The sequence below is a fragment of the Blastomyces dermatitidis genome, assembly GCF_000003525.1.
Source record: "Blastomyces dermatitidis ER-3 genomic scaffold supercont1.3, whole genome shotgun sequence".
Classification (NCBI taxonomy): domain Eukaryota; kingdom Fungi; phylum Ascomycota; class Eurotiomycetes; order Onygenales; family Ajellomycetaceae; genus Blastomyces; species Blastomyces dermatitidis.
Genome location: NW_025544776.1, coordinates 3,550,000 through 3,566,952, shown reverse-complemented (window position 1 = coordinate 3,566,952; position 16,953 = coordinate 3,550,000). Strand labels below are relative to the sequence as shown.

The 16,953-nt window shown below is 45.7% G+C and overlaps 3 protein-coding genes across 9 annotated transcripts; all 3 read right to left on the bottom strand.

Moving 5' to 3' along the window:
* Window positions 1–1,425: 1,425 nt before the first annotated feature.
* Window positions 1,426–3,710, bottom strand: BDCG_03081. Of its 2 annotated transcripts, XM_045418676.1 has the most exons (3): window positions 3,372–3,710; window positions 2,524–3,169; window positions 1,426–2,392 (listed from the first exon to the last, which is right to left on the bottom strand). In XM_045418676.1, exons 2-3 carry the CDS (start codon window positions 2,846–2,848, stop codon window positions 1,842–1,844), a joined length of 876 nt encoding a protein of 291 aa, XP_045280300.1. In that variant the 5' UTR covers window positions 2,849–3,169; window positions 3,372–3,710; the 3' UTR covers window positions 1,426–1,841. The 2 variants fall into 2 exon arrangements, with proteins under 2 accessions (XP_045280300.1, XP_045280299.1); XM_045418675.1 differs by having other exon boundaries at window positions 1,478–2,392; window positions 2,524–3,710.
* A 359-nt stretch (window positions 3,711–4,069) lies between these two features.
* On the bottom strand, window positions 4,070–11,094 carry BDCG_03080 (C2H2 transcription factor). 5 transcript variants are annotated; one of them, XM_045418672.1, is made up of 5 exons: window positions 10,946–11,078; window positions 9,440–10,883; window positions 7,700–8,968; window positions 6,128–7,637; window positions 4,070–6,051 (listed from the first exon to the last, which is right to left on the bottom strand). In XM_045418672.1, exons 3-5 carry the CDS (start codon window positions 8,182–8,184, stop codon window positions 5,869–5,871), a joined length of 2,178 nt encoding a protein of 725 aa, XP_045280296.1. In that variant the 5' UTR covers window positions 8,185–8,968; window positions 9,440–10,883; window positions 10,946–11,078; the 3' UTR covers window positions 4,070–5,868. The 5 variants fall into 5 exon arrangements, with proteins under 5 accessions (XP_045280296.1, XP_045280297.1, XP_045280298.1 ...); XM_045418673.1 differs by having other exon boundaries at window positions 4,134–6,051; window positions 7,700–8,138; window positions 8,250–10,883; XM_045418674.1 differs by having other exon boundaries at window positions 4,134–6,051; window positions 7,700–8,133; window positions 8,250–10,883.
* A 3,334-nt stretch (window positions 11,095–14,428) lies between these two features.
* Window positions 14,429–16,902, bottom strand: BDCG_03079. 2 transcript variants are annotated; one of them, XM_045418669.1, is made up of 3 exons: window positions 16,754–16,902; window positions 16,601–16,657; window positions 14,447–16,459 (listed from the first exon to the last, which is right to left on the bottom strand). In XM_045418669.1, the coding sequence occupies exon 3, from the start codon at window positions 16,418–16,420 to the stop codon at window positions 14,945–14,947; it is 1,476 nt and encodes a 491-aa protein (XP_045280293.1). In that variant the 5' UTR covers window positions 16,421–16,459; window positions 16,601–16,657; window positions 16,754–16,902; the 3' UTR covers window positions 14,447–14,944. The 2 variants fall into 2 exon arrangements, with proteins under 2 accessions (XP_045275193.1, XP_045280293.1); XM_045418668.1 differs by having other exon boundaries at window positions 14,429–16,459; window positions 16,601–16,902.
* Between the last annotated feature and the right edge of the window lie 51 nt (window positions 16,903–16,953).

The following is a 16,953-nucleotide window of genomic DNA, read 5'->3' as shown; positions in this document are numbered from 1 at the left end:
GACGACGATATAAATGTTGTGTGAAAACGGAAGAACGTGGAACTGGTTAAATCCAACCGGGAATGAAGGCAAGACTATCCATATTCTTTTGATATACGTCTCTTGGGCGGACGCGGCTCTTTTTCAGAAGCTAATGAGGGTGTTTGGCTTGTTTGCACTTTCAATCACGTGATTATCGTTTGCAGCGTTTGCTTACGTCTATCCAACACTACCTGTAGTAACCTTTGCCCTTTAGATTAAGCTCGACGCAAAACTCCTGCCGGTACGGGAATAGAAGCACTGGTTCAGTTAACTACCTTCTAAGATGTTATTCTTGAATTTTTGGGTGTGGGAAAAATAACGACTACAGGCTTCTATATAGTTCTACCCAGTTTTCTGTCTAAATGTACAGGGAAACAAAGAAATTATGTGAGAAGCATTCAGATCAGGCATCAGACCACTTGTGTTTGGCAAGTGTGTAGCTATAGAAGTTGGGCACGAACCCACCACAAATTTTGAACTGCTCGAACTTGCGATAGGCTCTGGTTTTTCAGTGAGAGTGATTGAAATTGGAAACGCATCGTTGACATGCCCAGGGATCTTGTTGTTGTGGAACTGTCTGCATTGCTAGCAAGTAGAAGAGTAGAAGCGCTCTCACGATGAAAGTCCATCCCGTACGACTCTCAAAGTCGATGGCTTGCCAATGTAGAAGACTTGAAATATTTACAGATACTCTGACTTATTTAAGACAACAATGAGCCCATTTACTCCGCAAAATTAATGTCAATTCTGAGATCTTCAGCGAACCCAGCCTTCTCGCGGTAAATGGTGCTTCTGGTCCAAAACGCGGCCGCCCTTTGTGACAGGTTAAAAAAAGATCAAAGTAGCACCGCTGAAGAAACTAACTCAAAGTAGCGCAATCTGCTGTCACACAAAAAATCTAAAGGTTCTTGAAGCCAAATTAATCTCGATTTAGATGCTACGCTGTTGGTTGGACTTCCGTATCGTAGTTTTAAATAACACCTGAGCTCGGGAGCAGGAGTACAGTAAGATACGAGATTCGGACCAAGATGAACAGAAACCAGCTCGAAGAATCTTGCCAAAGTGTTTTCAAATATAGCTACAGTTGAGCAGAGCTTGGAAAAATCTTCACAAGATAGTATAACTTTATACTAGCGTCACAAATTAAGCTTTGTCGGGCCGAACCGCGCTCACGTGGATGAGCCTAATCAGCCCAGCCCCACTTAAGATGTGACCGCCACACCACCGCACCTTCATTGCTTCGCATCAGCGGAAGAATTCCTGCAATTTTATATCCATCCTTCAATATATGTAGTCATTCGAATAATCTAGTCAGATTCTCCCAAATAAAGTCGACAAAAAGAGATGCGCTTGCTTGGCGATGAAACAACATTGCAAACCCAGCAAAACCCTGAAGCAAGAAGATGAGTGTGATGTTGAGTGAAAAAATTGGCATTTGCTCATAGTTATTATATATTTTTACGATATCCAATCAAACTAGCTCCACCCAAACACCAAGAATAATAACAGACAAACAAAGTCCATCCCATTCTCCCCCCAAGATTTTCATACCACCGATGAACCCTACTCCATTCTTCCCTCTCGCCTACTATTATCTACTATCCATCCTCTTCAGCAAAATAACAGATAGAGCCATGCAAGCCCCCCCAGCTCAAAAAAAAATCACCAGGATTTCATCTTGCCGGTACTTTATTCCTATCCACTCAGGCCGCCGACCAGGAGCCCTTTCAAAGGTATTGGCACATTTTCCCCGGGGCCGGCTGCTGGCGCTGCTTCATTTGCAGCGGGTGTAGTTCCCCGTGGCCCATCATTTCCCACCATCAGTGCTGGGTTCGTCTTCCACGATGGGATGCTGACTCCTGACGCAGCCGCGCACTTGCTCGCGTAGGAGCTGTCGGCCGAGACGACGTCACCGCGCGCCGTGGTCTTCGCACTCCATCTTCCAGAAACAGAGCCTCTTTTCTCCTCCCGGGCCTAGTCGGGAAAGGAAAAGAAGGGAACTTATCCGATAATCTAGGACGGAGATTTGTTTTAGAAAGAGGGTTTTCTCCAGCCCAGGTTCTTATTCTCATCAGAAGACGTTTTGCTGGGGACGTTGTGGATCGCGGTTCCTCTATGCTGGGTATCACACTGCTGCCTTCTACTCCTGGCTGGCTGTTCTGTGATGCCTCCCCAGGTTCTCCGGGCATTGAATGGATATCCTGGCAACTTGAGCCATGTTGTTCAGCAGAGGATTGCTCCGTCTGCCGGGTAGGAGGTTCCTGGCTCTGTCTCCGTGAGCCGCTCGGCCCGGCCCCGCCACCATCATCTGGTTCGGTTCGCCGCGTCCTTATCGGCCTTGCGTTTTTACTCCATTCTATATCGGCAAACACTACCACCGCGATAGACGACTCTGTTAGCTATACCTCAAACGGGAAAGTGGGACAAATGACCCCTTTCTTTTCTTTAAGCAGGGGGAATGGCCGCGAAGGCATTCGCAAACCACGCATCGAGATAGCTCACAGTCAAGCTTGATCATTGCCCTATTCCCCAACTCCTTCTCCTCACTCGTCGGCGAGGCGGCAATTTCCTCATATTCCTTCCATTCACTCTCGTCCACAAGCTCACTCCACTCCCATTCCTCCCCGCTAGTCCGGTCATTGACAGCTAACCCACATTCACCAGTCTGCTGCAAACTGTATCTGCTCATAGATTTCGTGACCTTCAAATATTTCGAGGGTGTCTGGCTGTCGTGTGGACTGCTATCGGCAGGTTGTTTGGCTCCAATAATCGTCTTTGATCCTGCTGCGTGTGTCCTCAGCCTCCTTGGCCGACGTTTCTGTGACATGTTTGAGCGGACAGGTGGGTTTGGAGATCGGCTTTCCGTTTCTTTTTTCTTTTTTCCTTTTATGTCTCGCGCGTACCGGCTCTGAGAGAGAGCGGTAGAGAAATGCTGAAATAGTTTACCAGTCGGCTCATGGGTCTGTATGGCCCTCTTAAGAACTAACGAAGCCAGAGTCAAAGTATAACGGTCGGAGAAGCAGTATAAATATGACCTGCGAGTAACAATGATCCAAAACGCGGAAATCCCTTTTAAAGACAAAAGAGCTTTGGCAATCTATAACAGCGAGCGAATCGCATACTTTGAACAAAGTGAATATGGCTAGTTCTAAGCACAATCAGATCCTTAGAGATATATACGTATGACGTTTGGTATAAAGGCAAATAGGGTGTCCAACTTGGGTGAAAAAGATATAGAATCCCAAAGCAATCACTAAACCCCCCAAAATAAAAAAGCGAAGAGGAGGAGGAAGAAGCACCAAGAGAAGAACAAACAAGAGAACAAGAGCGCAAAGAGACATCACTCTCACCTTAATATCTCTCACTGCACACCTATTTTAGTAATCTCTTCCTCCACTATTCTTCACTACCTTCTTTCTTCACCTCCCTTCAAACCCCTCGTTTTGGGGTTGCCCCTTAACAACCGAGTCAATGTTGCCTTAATAACACAGCTCATTGTAAACGTACAGTACCACTCCTCATCCCCCAATCCCATACTCGATCCCCCCTGAAAGAAAGGGAAGGAAGCCATGACTATTGAAACCAAAGGGCTTTAAACAAGGATATTGAAAGAGGAAGAAACAAAGGAGAGAGGGATAGACAATTCAGTCATTGATGTAGAGTTCATGAGTCGGTTTTAACAAAAACCGTACTCTGCGACGAGGAGGGTTTTTTTTTTTTTTTTTTTTGTGAGAAAAGAAGTAACTTACATAGTAAGCAACAAAGGGATTCACGGATTCACGTACAAAGAGTGAAACAATAAATGTCTTTGATAAAACGAAGATTAAACAAAGATTGCATTTTCAAGACAGGAGAAAGAAGGGGAAAAAGAAGAAAGACAACAGCATAGAGAAAGAAAGAGAAGTAGAACAATTGACAGCAGCAAACACCTTGTCTAAAATCTTGCTGAAGATATCAAATTCAATTGTTAATAATGGATAAAGGTGTATATTACTGCGCACACTCATTTCCCCACATTGTATTTCATAAATAGGGTTGATATTATGTACGTGTATATAAGCAAGTTAATACTATTATTTCAGCTGCTCATAATCATCATTGTCAACTTGAAATAAAAAGAAATAAAAGAAATAAAAAGAAATAAAAGAAATAAAACAGTAAAATGTGAGAAAACATGCAAAAGAAAGGAGATTGTGTTAACTGGAGTAAAGTGATATTGCTGCCAAAGCATTGAAGATAATTAGATAGATACAATATGTAAATACATACATGCATACATACATACATTTCAATATTTGAAAAGTAACAAAATAAGAAACATAAAAATAAGAAACATAAAAAGTAAGAGAGCCATAAAAAGCCATAAACATTAGAACATCAGTCATAAAAAATGAAACATGAAACCAGAAGAAGTTAAATCATCAAATAACAAAAGTAGTTAGGAAAGAGAGCATCCGTGAAGGTCAAATATAACAATGAAACTACAATGGCAATATAAATAGAAATCAATACCCAATAGTAATACCAAGAAAGAATTAAAAAGGGCGGACTCACAGGGTAAAAGGGAAGAATTATAACATCAAAGAGTAACGAGGAAAATGAGAGGAGAAGCATAAATGGTAAGAGGCATAGGCGGTAAGAGGCATAGGCGGTAGCTAGAAGTAGAGGAGCAACTACGAAAGGGAAAAAGAAACCTAGCTCTCGACCAAAAGAAGCAGAAAGGGGGGGGAAATGGGGGGATGAGCGGTGGTGGGGGAAAAAAGAGAGACAGAGGACATAAAAGGCATTGAAAACATCAAGGAGCGTTAAAGAGTCATTGAAGGACATATTTTTCTAATGCAAAATCATAACTTGCTCGTCAAGTCATTCCGCGAATGTTTTCCCAAAACGAAAACGAGGAAAAGGGAGACGAAAAAAAAAAAAAAAAAAAAAAAAAAAGTGGGAGGAATGAAAAGCTGCGACGGAGAAGGATGGGGTTGGGAAAAAAGGGAAACAGGGAAGTTGCAACAGCGGAGCGAAGAAATACTTCAAGGTGCTCAGAAGCATTAATAGGCGAAATCCAAAATCGTGCCTTTCGTCCTGCGGTCCCAAAGCTTCAAATTCCTGGTGGGAAAGGCAAACGTTGGCTGACAAAGGCCGCTCTCTGTCTGCGAGGGGAATTCATTGATTCTCTCACCATCCAAGCAGCCCTGACAGACGACAGCTTAAAATGTTTTAAAAAGGGCAAAGCGGAAAACGTAAAAGAGCCAACAGCAACGAGGGTCGCATGAGTTACAAAGAGACGGATATCAAAAAATTGGTCATCTCTATATGTGAGAAAACCAACAAGGACAACCGTGATCAGCCGCCAATAAAGACAAGGAAATAAGAACATCCAAAACCAGGGTGACGGAAAAGCAGGAAATAACTTCCGTAAAGGCCCTCTGTGCACTTGTTATGTTCATCGGTCACACTGCAGAAGAGCTAATGGAGAAACAAAAGGAAGAAGGATACGAAAGTCGAACGCAAACGCAAAACAAAAGAATGCCTCCACCTGTGTATATATGGTAGGTCGTTACGTCGTGAATGTTCGTAGAGTGGAGAGAAATATATATAATAGCTTTCTCAAAACCGCGGCCGTATTCCAGCAATGGAGCTGTTTTTGTTTCGTGTCTCTTTTCGGTCGTGAATAGGAATAAGAGAGCCAGAAGAAAAGTTAACGGGATGTTATCCCCTGATGCAATCGTGATGCTTTTTGGAGAATTGCTGAGCATAAAAATTAATATGTACCGAATGGAGGAAATAAGGAGAAACTCCGTGGAGGAGGTTAGTTCATCATAATGGTGGATATCCTGAACCGAGCGTAATTTAAATGAACCTGCCCGCACCCTTGTCTTCGCTGGTTGCAACTGCCACAAGGGCCTCCAAACGGGCCATTCCACCTGCGGGATGGTTGGAATTTCCCGAGTAAAACACATGTCGTGACTCTGGATTGGAATGTACAGGATAGGAATTATTATTAGCGGCCCGAGGCGCCTGGGGAGCACAAGCCTGCCACAAACGAATTAATAAATTAAAGCCTCAAAAACTTTCCCAGCAAAACAAAAACGTAGCAGTGTTGACTTACATTATTGGGAGGTTCAGTTTGGACATGCGAATGATGCCTTTCGATATCATCATGACTAGGTACTATGGCGGGGTGGTATTCAGGCGCGGAGGCCGATGGTGTTGCTACGCCTTCACTACTGCTTGAATCCTCAGGGGATGGATTGGCGGGCTGGTTGGTTGACGTAGAAGCTGGGAGAGGACCATTGTACCATCCATGTCTCTTGTTCTGGGTCGGAGTCGTGGGGCCATTAGAGTTTGAACTAGTGGCAGGTTGTTCAGGAGGCCTGGATGCATCTGGGATTCGATGTATCGTCGGCTCGACGGGTTGCCGCTGGAAGGAACCAAACGGCCGTGATGCAACATCCCGTAACTCCCCAATCGTCTGCTGGCTCCAATGCGAAGCATCCATATTTGAGGCTGTATTGCCACGTATGTCAAGTTTCGTGAGGTTCTGGTGGAGGGACATGTCAAATGAAACATGGCCTCGTCGGTGACCAGGCCCAGAAATAGGAGGTGGTGGTCGAGCAGTAGGCAGTTGAGTGTTGAAGGTCGGAGCAAAGGCAGGGGCTGCATTAGAAGATGTCAAAGGTCTGTCAATTTGCATAGGCGTCGGCTCTCGCCTTGGTGGGGTCGAGGGGCGCTGTTGGACCTGGTCAAAACTCTCAATTCCAGGTAGGCGAGGGGGAGGATTGGTCCCGAAGCCAGGCTGCGGTCTTTCGGCCGGTTGGTTGAACCACAACCCACTACTCACGGGACGGCCGAAGCCTGTATGCGTGGATGGATGCCATGTCCTTCTCCGCCAATCTGCTTCTGCTGAGGACATATTCGAGTCATCCCGCGGCGTGTGTGGAGCGTTCGGGCTTCCGAATATACTTCCACTATTAGAATACGACGAAGTAGATGGTGCCAAAGGTCTGGGGAACGCCGGTGGATACGTATTCGTAGGCTCAAATGGCCGCGTTCCTGAAGGAAATGACAAACGACGGCCGGAACCCCGTTCGGCCCAGAAACCTGAAGTCGCCGAAGACGGGGACCCATAGTAATAGGGTCCTCCATCTCCGGCGGGATAGGTAGCTGAAGCAGGTGTAAACAAAGCGCTACTAGGTGACTGAGTAGGGAACGCGTGGATTTGAGCGGGAGGCGTCCTTGGAGGCTCGTTCATACTCTCAAGTGACAACCTGGTTCTAGCAGCACCATCACCAGCCATCATCAGAGGCGGCGGGCGCCGGCGAATTTCCTGAGATTGGCTGTAAGTAGACATTGTCGACCCAATACTTGAAGTTGATAGATTCCTGCTATGGCCTCGACTATGCCCTCCCTGGCTACCCACTGTACCAGCACGATTTCTACCCGGAGGCCTGACGCGGTCAGTTCGAATTTGGCGCTGAAACCGTGTTCCTTGCGCAGCGAGGGAGTCTCCAGGGATGTCCTCGTTCACATGTACTGTTTGAGCATGCTGTCGTAGATTATCAAGGCGCGAAAATCGCCGTGAACAATGGCACTGGAAGGGACGTTCTCCGGTATGTTTCCTATATTGAAACGTATTAGACATTATGGCTGGATAAAAAGGGGGAGATTATTCAGAGCAGACCTTATATGGCGCGCTAAGTGTTCGCTTCTCGTAAAACTTAATGTACACGGTGGGAAATCTGTACAAAAGAAACGCTGGCCCTTCTTCTTTTTCGACGGGGGAGCGCTCTCGCCCATTTCTGCGCCATTTTCAGAACCTCCTTCCTGATCTGCATCGGACTCCGCCCCAGGATTATCTTCAGGCACGGAAGACCGAACCGATGAGCCCTCCCGACTATGTGTTCGACCGGGGCTGCCTGTAGAGGCGGCATTCGAGACACGGGGACTGCTAATGGATCGCTTCTCAGATTCGCCATTCACAGTTCCATACCCGCTATCTCGTTCGTGATCTGCTGTTCCGCTAGATAACGAGGCGGAAGGTTGGGTGGAAGACGTCTTCGACGGATCAAGGTGAGGGGAGGAAGAGTTCTTGGGAGTGGCAGTTGTGCCATCCATCTTTACTGGTGTAAAGGCAGGAGCCGAGTTAACAGGAAGAAAAGACGACATGATAGCGAAGTCGTCGCGATGCGCCGGATATCAGCTCACCACGACGAAGAACCGAAGCCACCCACAGTTTTTGATATAATTGTAAAGGATTATTCGCCTGTATTGCGTCGCTGTCACCCGTCGCGGTGTGCTCAGGTTGTTGAAAAGCAAGGTTCTGTACGAACGTGCAGCTCACACCTCGTGTTGGAGAAGCAGGACTTGGTTTATTCTATCCAGGACTGGGTTCAGAACTATTCATAAACCAAAATAAAACGGAAAAGAGCCTCTTTTTCACCACTCAATAGTAGGTTAAAAAGGATAACCCGATGTTTAGCTCGTTCTATTTCCGGCGAGAAACGTCAGAGGCGGTGGTGGTTGGTAAGTTGAATCGGATATGGTCTCAGCACCCCAAAGCCAGGACACCTCTCAGTCGTCCAATATAGTCGACGAACGGACAGGGGCAGGTAAGACTGGGTGAGAAAGAAGAGGGAAGGTATGGGGACCAGCGGGAGTATTGTCGTAGGGAGACCTAGACGGTAAAAGGGCGATCAGATCGCGCGAATAGTCAGATGGAGGAATATAAGATGTGCTGATGCATCCGTTGAATTCAGGATTCCGTAATCGCCGTTATTGTTGTGGTTGCTGTTGTCGTCGGGGGAAGAGCTTGTCAAACGGTCGAGGGTGGATGAATTCCAGGAACGAGGCGGGAAAGGATTGGAGGATAATCGTACTGTGGGCGGGCGCAGCAGGGGACACGAGAGAGGAACAGGTTGGTTCGGGGGTTGACCAGGCTGAACAGTGAAGTCTCGACGAGTCGATAAGGGTTAGGGAACCGGTTCTCTCAGGCTTTCTGTCGCGCTTTTCTCACGGGCGGGACAGATTTTATTTATGGATGAGGGAGGAAAGATAAAGGTAATATGCAAGTCAAACAGAGACGGCTCAACGTCCCCGTTGGATTAAGAAGAGAGGGGGGAAGGCTTGTGAAGGAAAGGGCGGGAGCGCGGCGGAAAGGGGCGTGGGAAAGATCTCCTGCGGAGCAGAAGGAGGATGATAATGATGATGTGATGTGATAGTGATGCTGGTTTGTGGGTCCCAGAGAAGATGGAAGAAAAAAAAGAGGCAGAGAAGATGGTTGGTGGCAGGTAAGGGTGGGAGCTGAAGATGGTCGTGCTGATGATAGTAGTAGTGGTGGTGGTGGTGGTGGTGGTGGTGTTGATGATGATGATGGTGGTGGTTGCTAGCGGCGGCGACGACGGGGGAAAAAGAGGAGGCTTACAGGAAAAGTTACAGAAGTCCAAGACAAGACCAAGACCAAGAAACAAGACACACAACACACAACACTCCCCCAGCAGCAGCAGAAGCAGCAGCGGCTGAACCAGTACAAGACCAAGCAAGGGCGGGTATTGTAGTATGTATACCAGAAACTAGAGCGATACGGAGGGCTACTTCAGAGGTACCTGGCAGGTTGTTTCATCGACGTGTATCGGCATGATGCAGGCCGGACGATTTGCCAGCGAGGGAGATGTGATGACATACATACTATACATACATCAGGGACCACCCGGCTAGCCATGGTGGGGGGCTCTGGGCGGGTGGTTGCTGCTGGAGCTGCGGCGGGGAAACATAACAACATCTCATCAATCATTATTAATTATCAGAGAATTTACACCGAAACTCGTTTGGCTTCTTTCTATATTGAAAGGAATTCTATTTGAACGGCCTCTACCATAAAAACTCATCCATGATGTATGTATCTATCTTTATAGGGTTAATATCCTTTACTATATGTATGTTACTCGTATAGCATTCCGTCCGTGCCTGTGCCTATCAATAGCTGGAAAAGCAGTACCGGGGGGGGGGGGAACAGGATCCAGACTTTCGATGAGCCAGAGTCAGAATTTGAGCAAAGGGTCCAAATCGATTTAGTCAGGTTCAAAAGAAAGGCACAAAACACATGCCTTGACGCTCATTTGTGGGAATTCAAAGAAAAGGCACAGGGGTGGGTTAGGTAGTTCTTATTGGGACTTGTTCCCCTTCGTCAGTCGCCGAATGGTAAAAGCAAAAAAAGAAGAAAAGGAGTTTGGTCAGCGAATGAAAATTAGCGACAAACCGAAAATAGACTCAAACGAAGAAGAAGAGGAAGAAGAAGAAGAAGAAGAAGAAGCCGTGAGCCCATGAGCCGCAGGTCCTGGACGGAAGCAACCTAGCTATATTCATAACCCCCCTTTTACCTCGATAGAGATGTGTGGAAAGAAAGCCGCAGATTTTGTATGTATGCACCTATTACAAACTCAACCATGATGCTTCTGTACAAGGTAGGTAGATAGACGTATGTGCAGTACAAAGAATGTATATGTACCGTGCCTCAAACAGAGATTTTCGATTTTCTGGCGGATTAGGGGGGCGAAATCTCCTATATAATGCCCGTAAACTTCAGTTATCACACCCACCAGGTTTTGTTTCGGGAAGAAAGCCCGTGTCTGTATTAGAAGAAGCGAGGCGAGGAGTTGTATCTATACGTACATGTACATATATACTACATACATACATACATACATACATACAAGAACTCTCGTCCCCCCCCTTTTTGCGGATGGTGGAAAGGAGAATGGTCCAGGTGGCCCGCGAAGGTTGAGTGATGATGCTGATGATGATGTCGACTGGCGGCGAATCCAGGGGAAGGAACTAGGCTAGGCTTGAGTGGGCAGTTGTGCAAGGAACTGGGCAATTTTTGTACCGGATGAGCATGTTGCCGTGTACAGGTCCAGACAAAGTAACTTACAGGTACAGGTACAGGTACATACATGTACAGTACATACATACTAACAAAGAGGGGAAAGCGGAAGGGAGGGGGGAAATAGGGGAAATAGTTCTCTACGCAGTAACTTAGTAGTTAGAGGAGGGGAGGGGAAGGGGAGAAATGGATGTGGATTTAGGGCCAGGAGAGGGAGCTGGCTGGTTGGCTGGAGGGTAATTCGCGCCGGCCTTTTTTAGGGGGGAACCATCCATGCTCTGTGGCTGTGTGGCTGGGCGAAATTCGCTATGAGGGATCGATTCCCTCAGAGCCTTGAATCTCCAGGGCAGGGCCGGGCCCCTCCCCCCTCAAGGTAGGTTGGCGGGGCGGCGGGGGTTAGGTGAGCCCCACGGACCATGGGTGCTCAAAACTCAAACCAGTCCGACCCATGGGATAAGACTGAGGAGGTGGGTACCTGCCGATGAGCTGGGCCTTGTTGGGCCCTGTTGGGCCTTGCTTGGGGCCTTTGCCTCCCCGGAAACTTTGTAACCTATTATTATTAGAGTGCAAATGAAAGTATCTATACCTATTTATTTTTTACCTTCGATATAATAGCGCAGAAAATAGCTAAATAAAAATAAAAATAAACTATGGGGTCGCCCATACATATTCATAATTACAGAAACCCCCCCCCCTAGGACATCAGGACTCTAGAAACAAGTGAAAGAACGATAATGAAATAGAATAACGAGCCAAAGAATCCAGAAGCAGATATTTCCCCAAGTTGGTGTGAGCAAGCTTGGTTTGTTCTCTCAAAACCGGTTTAAACAAATGCTTCAAGATCTCCCAGCTCTATCCGGAGTATTAAAGTTCAGTTTACCGTCCTACTAACTTACGTTTTCTTCACTTTACACAACTAACTCCATCAGAAACGCAATACCTACACAAGAGCAGCAGCTCCAGCTATATTCATGCCACCAAGCGTGGGTATAAGCAGCAAAAAAGCCCCTCAGTCCGAGGCATGCAGAGAGAGAAAGAAGGTCCAGCCCTTATCTCTCACGTACGTCGCCTCCTTCCAACCCCTTTTGTCCGAACCCTATAATAGGTAATATATAATATACTCTGTACTCCCAAGCACTATGTAGGGAGGTACGGGATAGCTGCGCTTCGCCGCAAAAAAACCGCTACAAGCCCTGGAAAGCCCCCCCCCCCCCCCCTGTTCACCATTGCTGTAAAAGTTGGAGAGAATAGAAAGTAAATTTTGATCTAGTGAACTAGACTTTCATCAAAGTATGGTGGAACTGAACATAAAATCACAAAGCTCATTCGCAATGACTAACGATCGAGTACCCTTCTTTTTCCACCGATCGAGACATTTAGCTTAACTTAACAGAGTAACCAGTCCAGACTCGATTTCAAAGGTTTTTCTTTCGATGCAGATGAGATCTGCATACCGTAACTACCATGCCACGCCGCGCTGCATCATTTGCTGCTCTGTTTCCTTTCTATATTTAACTTAAATTCTATGCATGCATTTTTCACACAGACAACAACATTGAAAGAAAACAGCTGTATGCAAGTCTCAGATTGTAGGAGGAATTGAATTATTAATAATTTTAATCCTTGTGATAGTTACTCATGCACTGAGGAAAAATAAAAAATTCCATGTCATTGTTGTTGCTCTGCATGTTACAGCCCACATCAGTCATTTTATTCAGCCCATGCAGTAGTTATTGCTTGTGTCTGCTTTCTCATTATTGAACTGAAAAGAAAAAAAGGGAGAGAAAAAAAACCCATTTAAAAAAACACTTAACTAAATGAAGAAAAATCATGATTAATTAAGTCTTTCATAAAAAATAACAGAGTATATTAAGAGTATCTCAAGATCTCTCCGAGATACTTGATTTGTGGATGTGATATCAGAATACATGAAGATGAATCAAAACATCTTATTAAGAAACATCTTATTAAGAAATAATGTGATTTGAATTAACATAAGCAAATTTGAAGTTCCTTTCTCTGTCAGCTCTCTATTATCATTCTAAATTCTTTTCATTTTAAAAGCTATGTTCCACACAGCTTCTCTGGCTGTATCACAACCAACTATCTAAATCTGAAACTATGCAGAGCTGACTTGGCCTGTGCAAAGTTGGACAGGTTGAGATCGAAATCAGCTATCGCACGAAAGAAACATTAAATTGTCATTTGATACCATCTGGGAAACATCTCTAAAACAGGCAATGTCCATTAACTACTTACAATTTATAAGCATCTAGCAAAAACTTGCTCAATGCAGAAAAGGTACCATCAAAACCCCGATTGCTGAATCATGATAGATATACCTTGAATAATGCAACCTTTTCAAGCAATGGTAGCCCGCCGGGGTTAAATGAGCTTCGAGCTCAAGGAATACATGGGTTTTCGACCATGCAAGGTACAGTTCAAGTGTCCATAGTTGTTCACAGATGTGGGAATTTCTGAAATGAAGAAAGTCAAGTTACCCCCCTTTCCTGGAGTAGAAAGAAGGGTGCTAGTAATCAGGTTCACTGGAAAGATGAAACATGGCAGGCAGATGACAGAAATCAGGAAATGAGGTATCATACCACCATTTGTTTTGCCTCCCTTTTCAAACCATATTTTGAAAATAGAAAGACATTTCAGTCACAGAGGGTAACTAGCAAGGGTAAGTGGCAAAGCCAAAAAAAAAAAAAAAAAAAAAAAAAAAAAAAAAAAAAAAAAAAAAAAAAAAAAAAAAACCTTGGAGGAAAAAGGGAAGAAGGCCTCGAAAAGGGCGCCCCTGAATGAACTCTTTAGTTTAGTTACCGTAAAAAATGGCAGCTGAATAAGCGGTGAAGAGGGATTGTTGATGGTTCATGGGATATGTATAAATGATCTATATCCAAAATATGACTTCACTGCTTACAATGCCGCGAAGGGAAAAGTTCGCCAAGAAAATAGAATAGCGGGGCAAACTGAAAATAATACAATGACCAGAAAGACATCATATTGTCATGATGTATGTATAATAGTATAGTGCTTGCATGCCACGGGCACCCCTCTCTGATGTCGCCACTGGACTGCACCAGGGCAGAATAAGAATGGGGAGATATAGGAGGGTATATTTCTAGCAATAATGGTATGATTGATTGATTGCCAGTTACGGGACCTTGGAGAAAGTTTGTTTCGATTTTGCCGAAGGAAAGGGAGATGTGAGGATGTTGGTGGACAGGGGAGGGGAGGTATTGAGCTGGTTGTTTAAGTGACGCAAGGAGTGGGTAGCCATGTAAAATGGAGGGGTATTGGACAAGACCAGGGACCTATGGATGGATGGAGAGACAACATGGAGCATGTGATAAACATATAAAATTGGTTACAATGTATTATTTTAAGTCTGGGCTACATCATAGACTTTCAGCTTCAAGATAGGCAGATTGCGGGGTCGAGAGAGCAGACATGCGGGCATCCTTGCATATGACGGACGGGGAACGATGTAGTAGTGGAAATGTACCTGCATACATCGATTGGTATGGCCTTGTTTTCTCTTCGCGGATTTAAAACTCTGTTTGTGATTTGTGAACCATATCTCTATATTAATTCAATCGGTAACTGATACAGACTATTTCGGTATCTTAGAAGCGTAAAGGACAGGTTGCGTATATTTAAGACATGCTTTTAGCTTGCGCTTGTAGACGTATCTTCAATTTATAAACCAGTTACAGATTTGTCGTCGGCTCGTTCCAAATGATAGGAATTGTACAGTAGGTACACAAACATGCATTCATGAAGGAGCAACCTAAGCTAACCTTTGGTGGCAATGGAGCCTGGATAATTCGCTCGCTAGTAACATTTGAGAGTGATAAATAACGGATGGTGTGAAAGGGTGCTTTCAGATAAGAGGCAGAAAACAAAGCAGTTAAGACGAATAAAATAAAAAAAAAAAAAAAAAAGCCCTTGAAAAATTCAAAACAATCCAAGAAAACGTTATGGACACCATGTGCGTTGTTTCTACACAGGTCGTCTCACTTCCCATACTCTTACGCCTCTATCTTATCTTCCCAAAGCACCCACAACTGCACTTACCATAACAGCTGCTTCTCGCTCCCAGTTACCCACCACAATAGGACCCGTAGACCCTCCCAGTCTAGTAATGCTATTATTTGGTAGCTGTGAGCCCCGCAGAACGCATTCCCTCACTTGCTCACGGAGCCGCTCCCGGTTAGATCTCAGGGTTCGCGCGGAAACACCCCCGCGATTGATAATCTCTTGAACCCGTGCTGAGAGAGACGATGCCAGTGAGCGCCAGAAGTAGGAAGGTAGAGAGGATGTGTCGAGGCATTGGAGTAATGGTTGGAGAAGATTGTTTTTGGCTTTGGTGGCTGAGTTTGATGTAGACCTGGCTCCGGTTCCTGAGTAAGTGGAAAGGGAGGGGTAATTGTAATTAATGAAAGGGTGAGAGGGAGGTTTGATGGTTTCGAGGAGAGCTTCAAGAGCCATGATGTTCTGACACTTGGCAGATATTTCTTGAAGCGTCCGGTCGAGGGTTGGGAGCATCGACAACGAGCGCGACAACGAAGCTAGCGATGAAGTTAGACATGTATGGATATAGCCTTTCAAGGTTGCAAGGAGTAATTCTGGCTGGAATTCAGATGCCAGAATCGATGTGTGTGGGGTTGGGGATAATAGATATAATGTGGTAATGGCGGACGTAATTCGGGACTTCGCATCTTCGGCTTGCGCGAACGTCGACGTCCCGGAAGCTTGGAGTTGAGTTCCCGAACCACCAACACCAGACCCTACGCCGCCCGTGTCCACCACTAAAGAGGACAGCGAGAATTTATTGATGATTTGTGTTGCTCTGGCCTTGACCGTGCTCTCAGCTGGATTGACCAGATCACTTCGCAGAGTCCTTATCACCTTAACTCGGTCAAGACCGTAACTTTCCTCATCTTCAGTAGTGATAAACATCCGCCGGAGCATTAACAGCGTGTTAGAAGCTCGCACTAGTGCCCTATGATCCTCTACCACTGGCGAACCCCCACTGCCTGCCCCGGCTCCAAAAAGACGGCCAGTCAACTCTAGCATCTGGCCTTCCAGCTGCCTACCCAGCACCAGGCACCGCCCCACAGCCCTCGCCAATCTCACAGTCGCCCATGACCTTTCCGCAGCACCTCGAACCTCCTCCGCACTTTCCCACCGCTCCAAAACATCCTTCTCTAGCCTCTTATATCCCTCCCTTAATGCAGAAACCTGCCCTTCAACCGCCTCCAAAACCCGCTGGCCAGCATCGGTCTGGTCGCGCGTATGTGTGAGGAGAGGAAGTGCAGATTTCGTAGTCAATGTATGGATATGAGTGTCGATTTCTTGAATATCGAAGAGGACACGAGACAATGGAGTGGAGAGGTCGAGTGGGGTATCGGACGGGTTGTTTGTGCTTGTGACAAGGGAGTTGGCGAAAGCGGTAGGGGAGAATGAGGGATCAAGGAAGGTTTCGTAGTCGATGTATGACGGCTCAGAATCAGTCATTGTTGTTATATATACGCCCCTACTTTGTTCCCTTTACTTCTAAAGGCAAGGCAATTAGGGACGTTCATTCTGTTCTAGTTGGTGAGGGGCGGGTTTGGTTCTTGCACCGTCAAACAAGCGCTATTTTGCGATTTCTTCGAAATGAGGAACAAAGGGAGAAATAAAGAAACATTTTTATACCTTAAGTATAAATAAATGATATGAGAAAGTCAAATCGCGGTCTCAGAGTTCTCAGAACTGCTCGCATGTGAATGGTTAGCAGTCGAGCTGTGTCATACTGAGCCCGCAAGGATACGGGATAAGACTAAGAGGATGAAAGAGAAGTACTCGAACAATAAATGAGAGGCACAGATGATTTAGAAATAGAACTTTGCAAGAATAATCGGTGACAGGAAATAGGTTGGAGTCGATGTTCGCAGAAAGGGAGGTTGGGTGAATGATGATGGCATTTGGGGGGGATGCGGTCACTTTGATGAATGAAGCTCCAAAGCTTTCCAAGGTTGGGGCAAATCTGATCACGTGGAGTGTGGAGT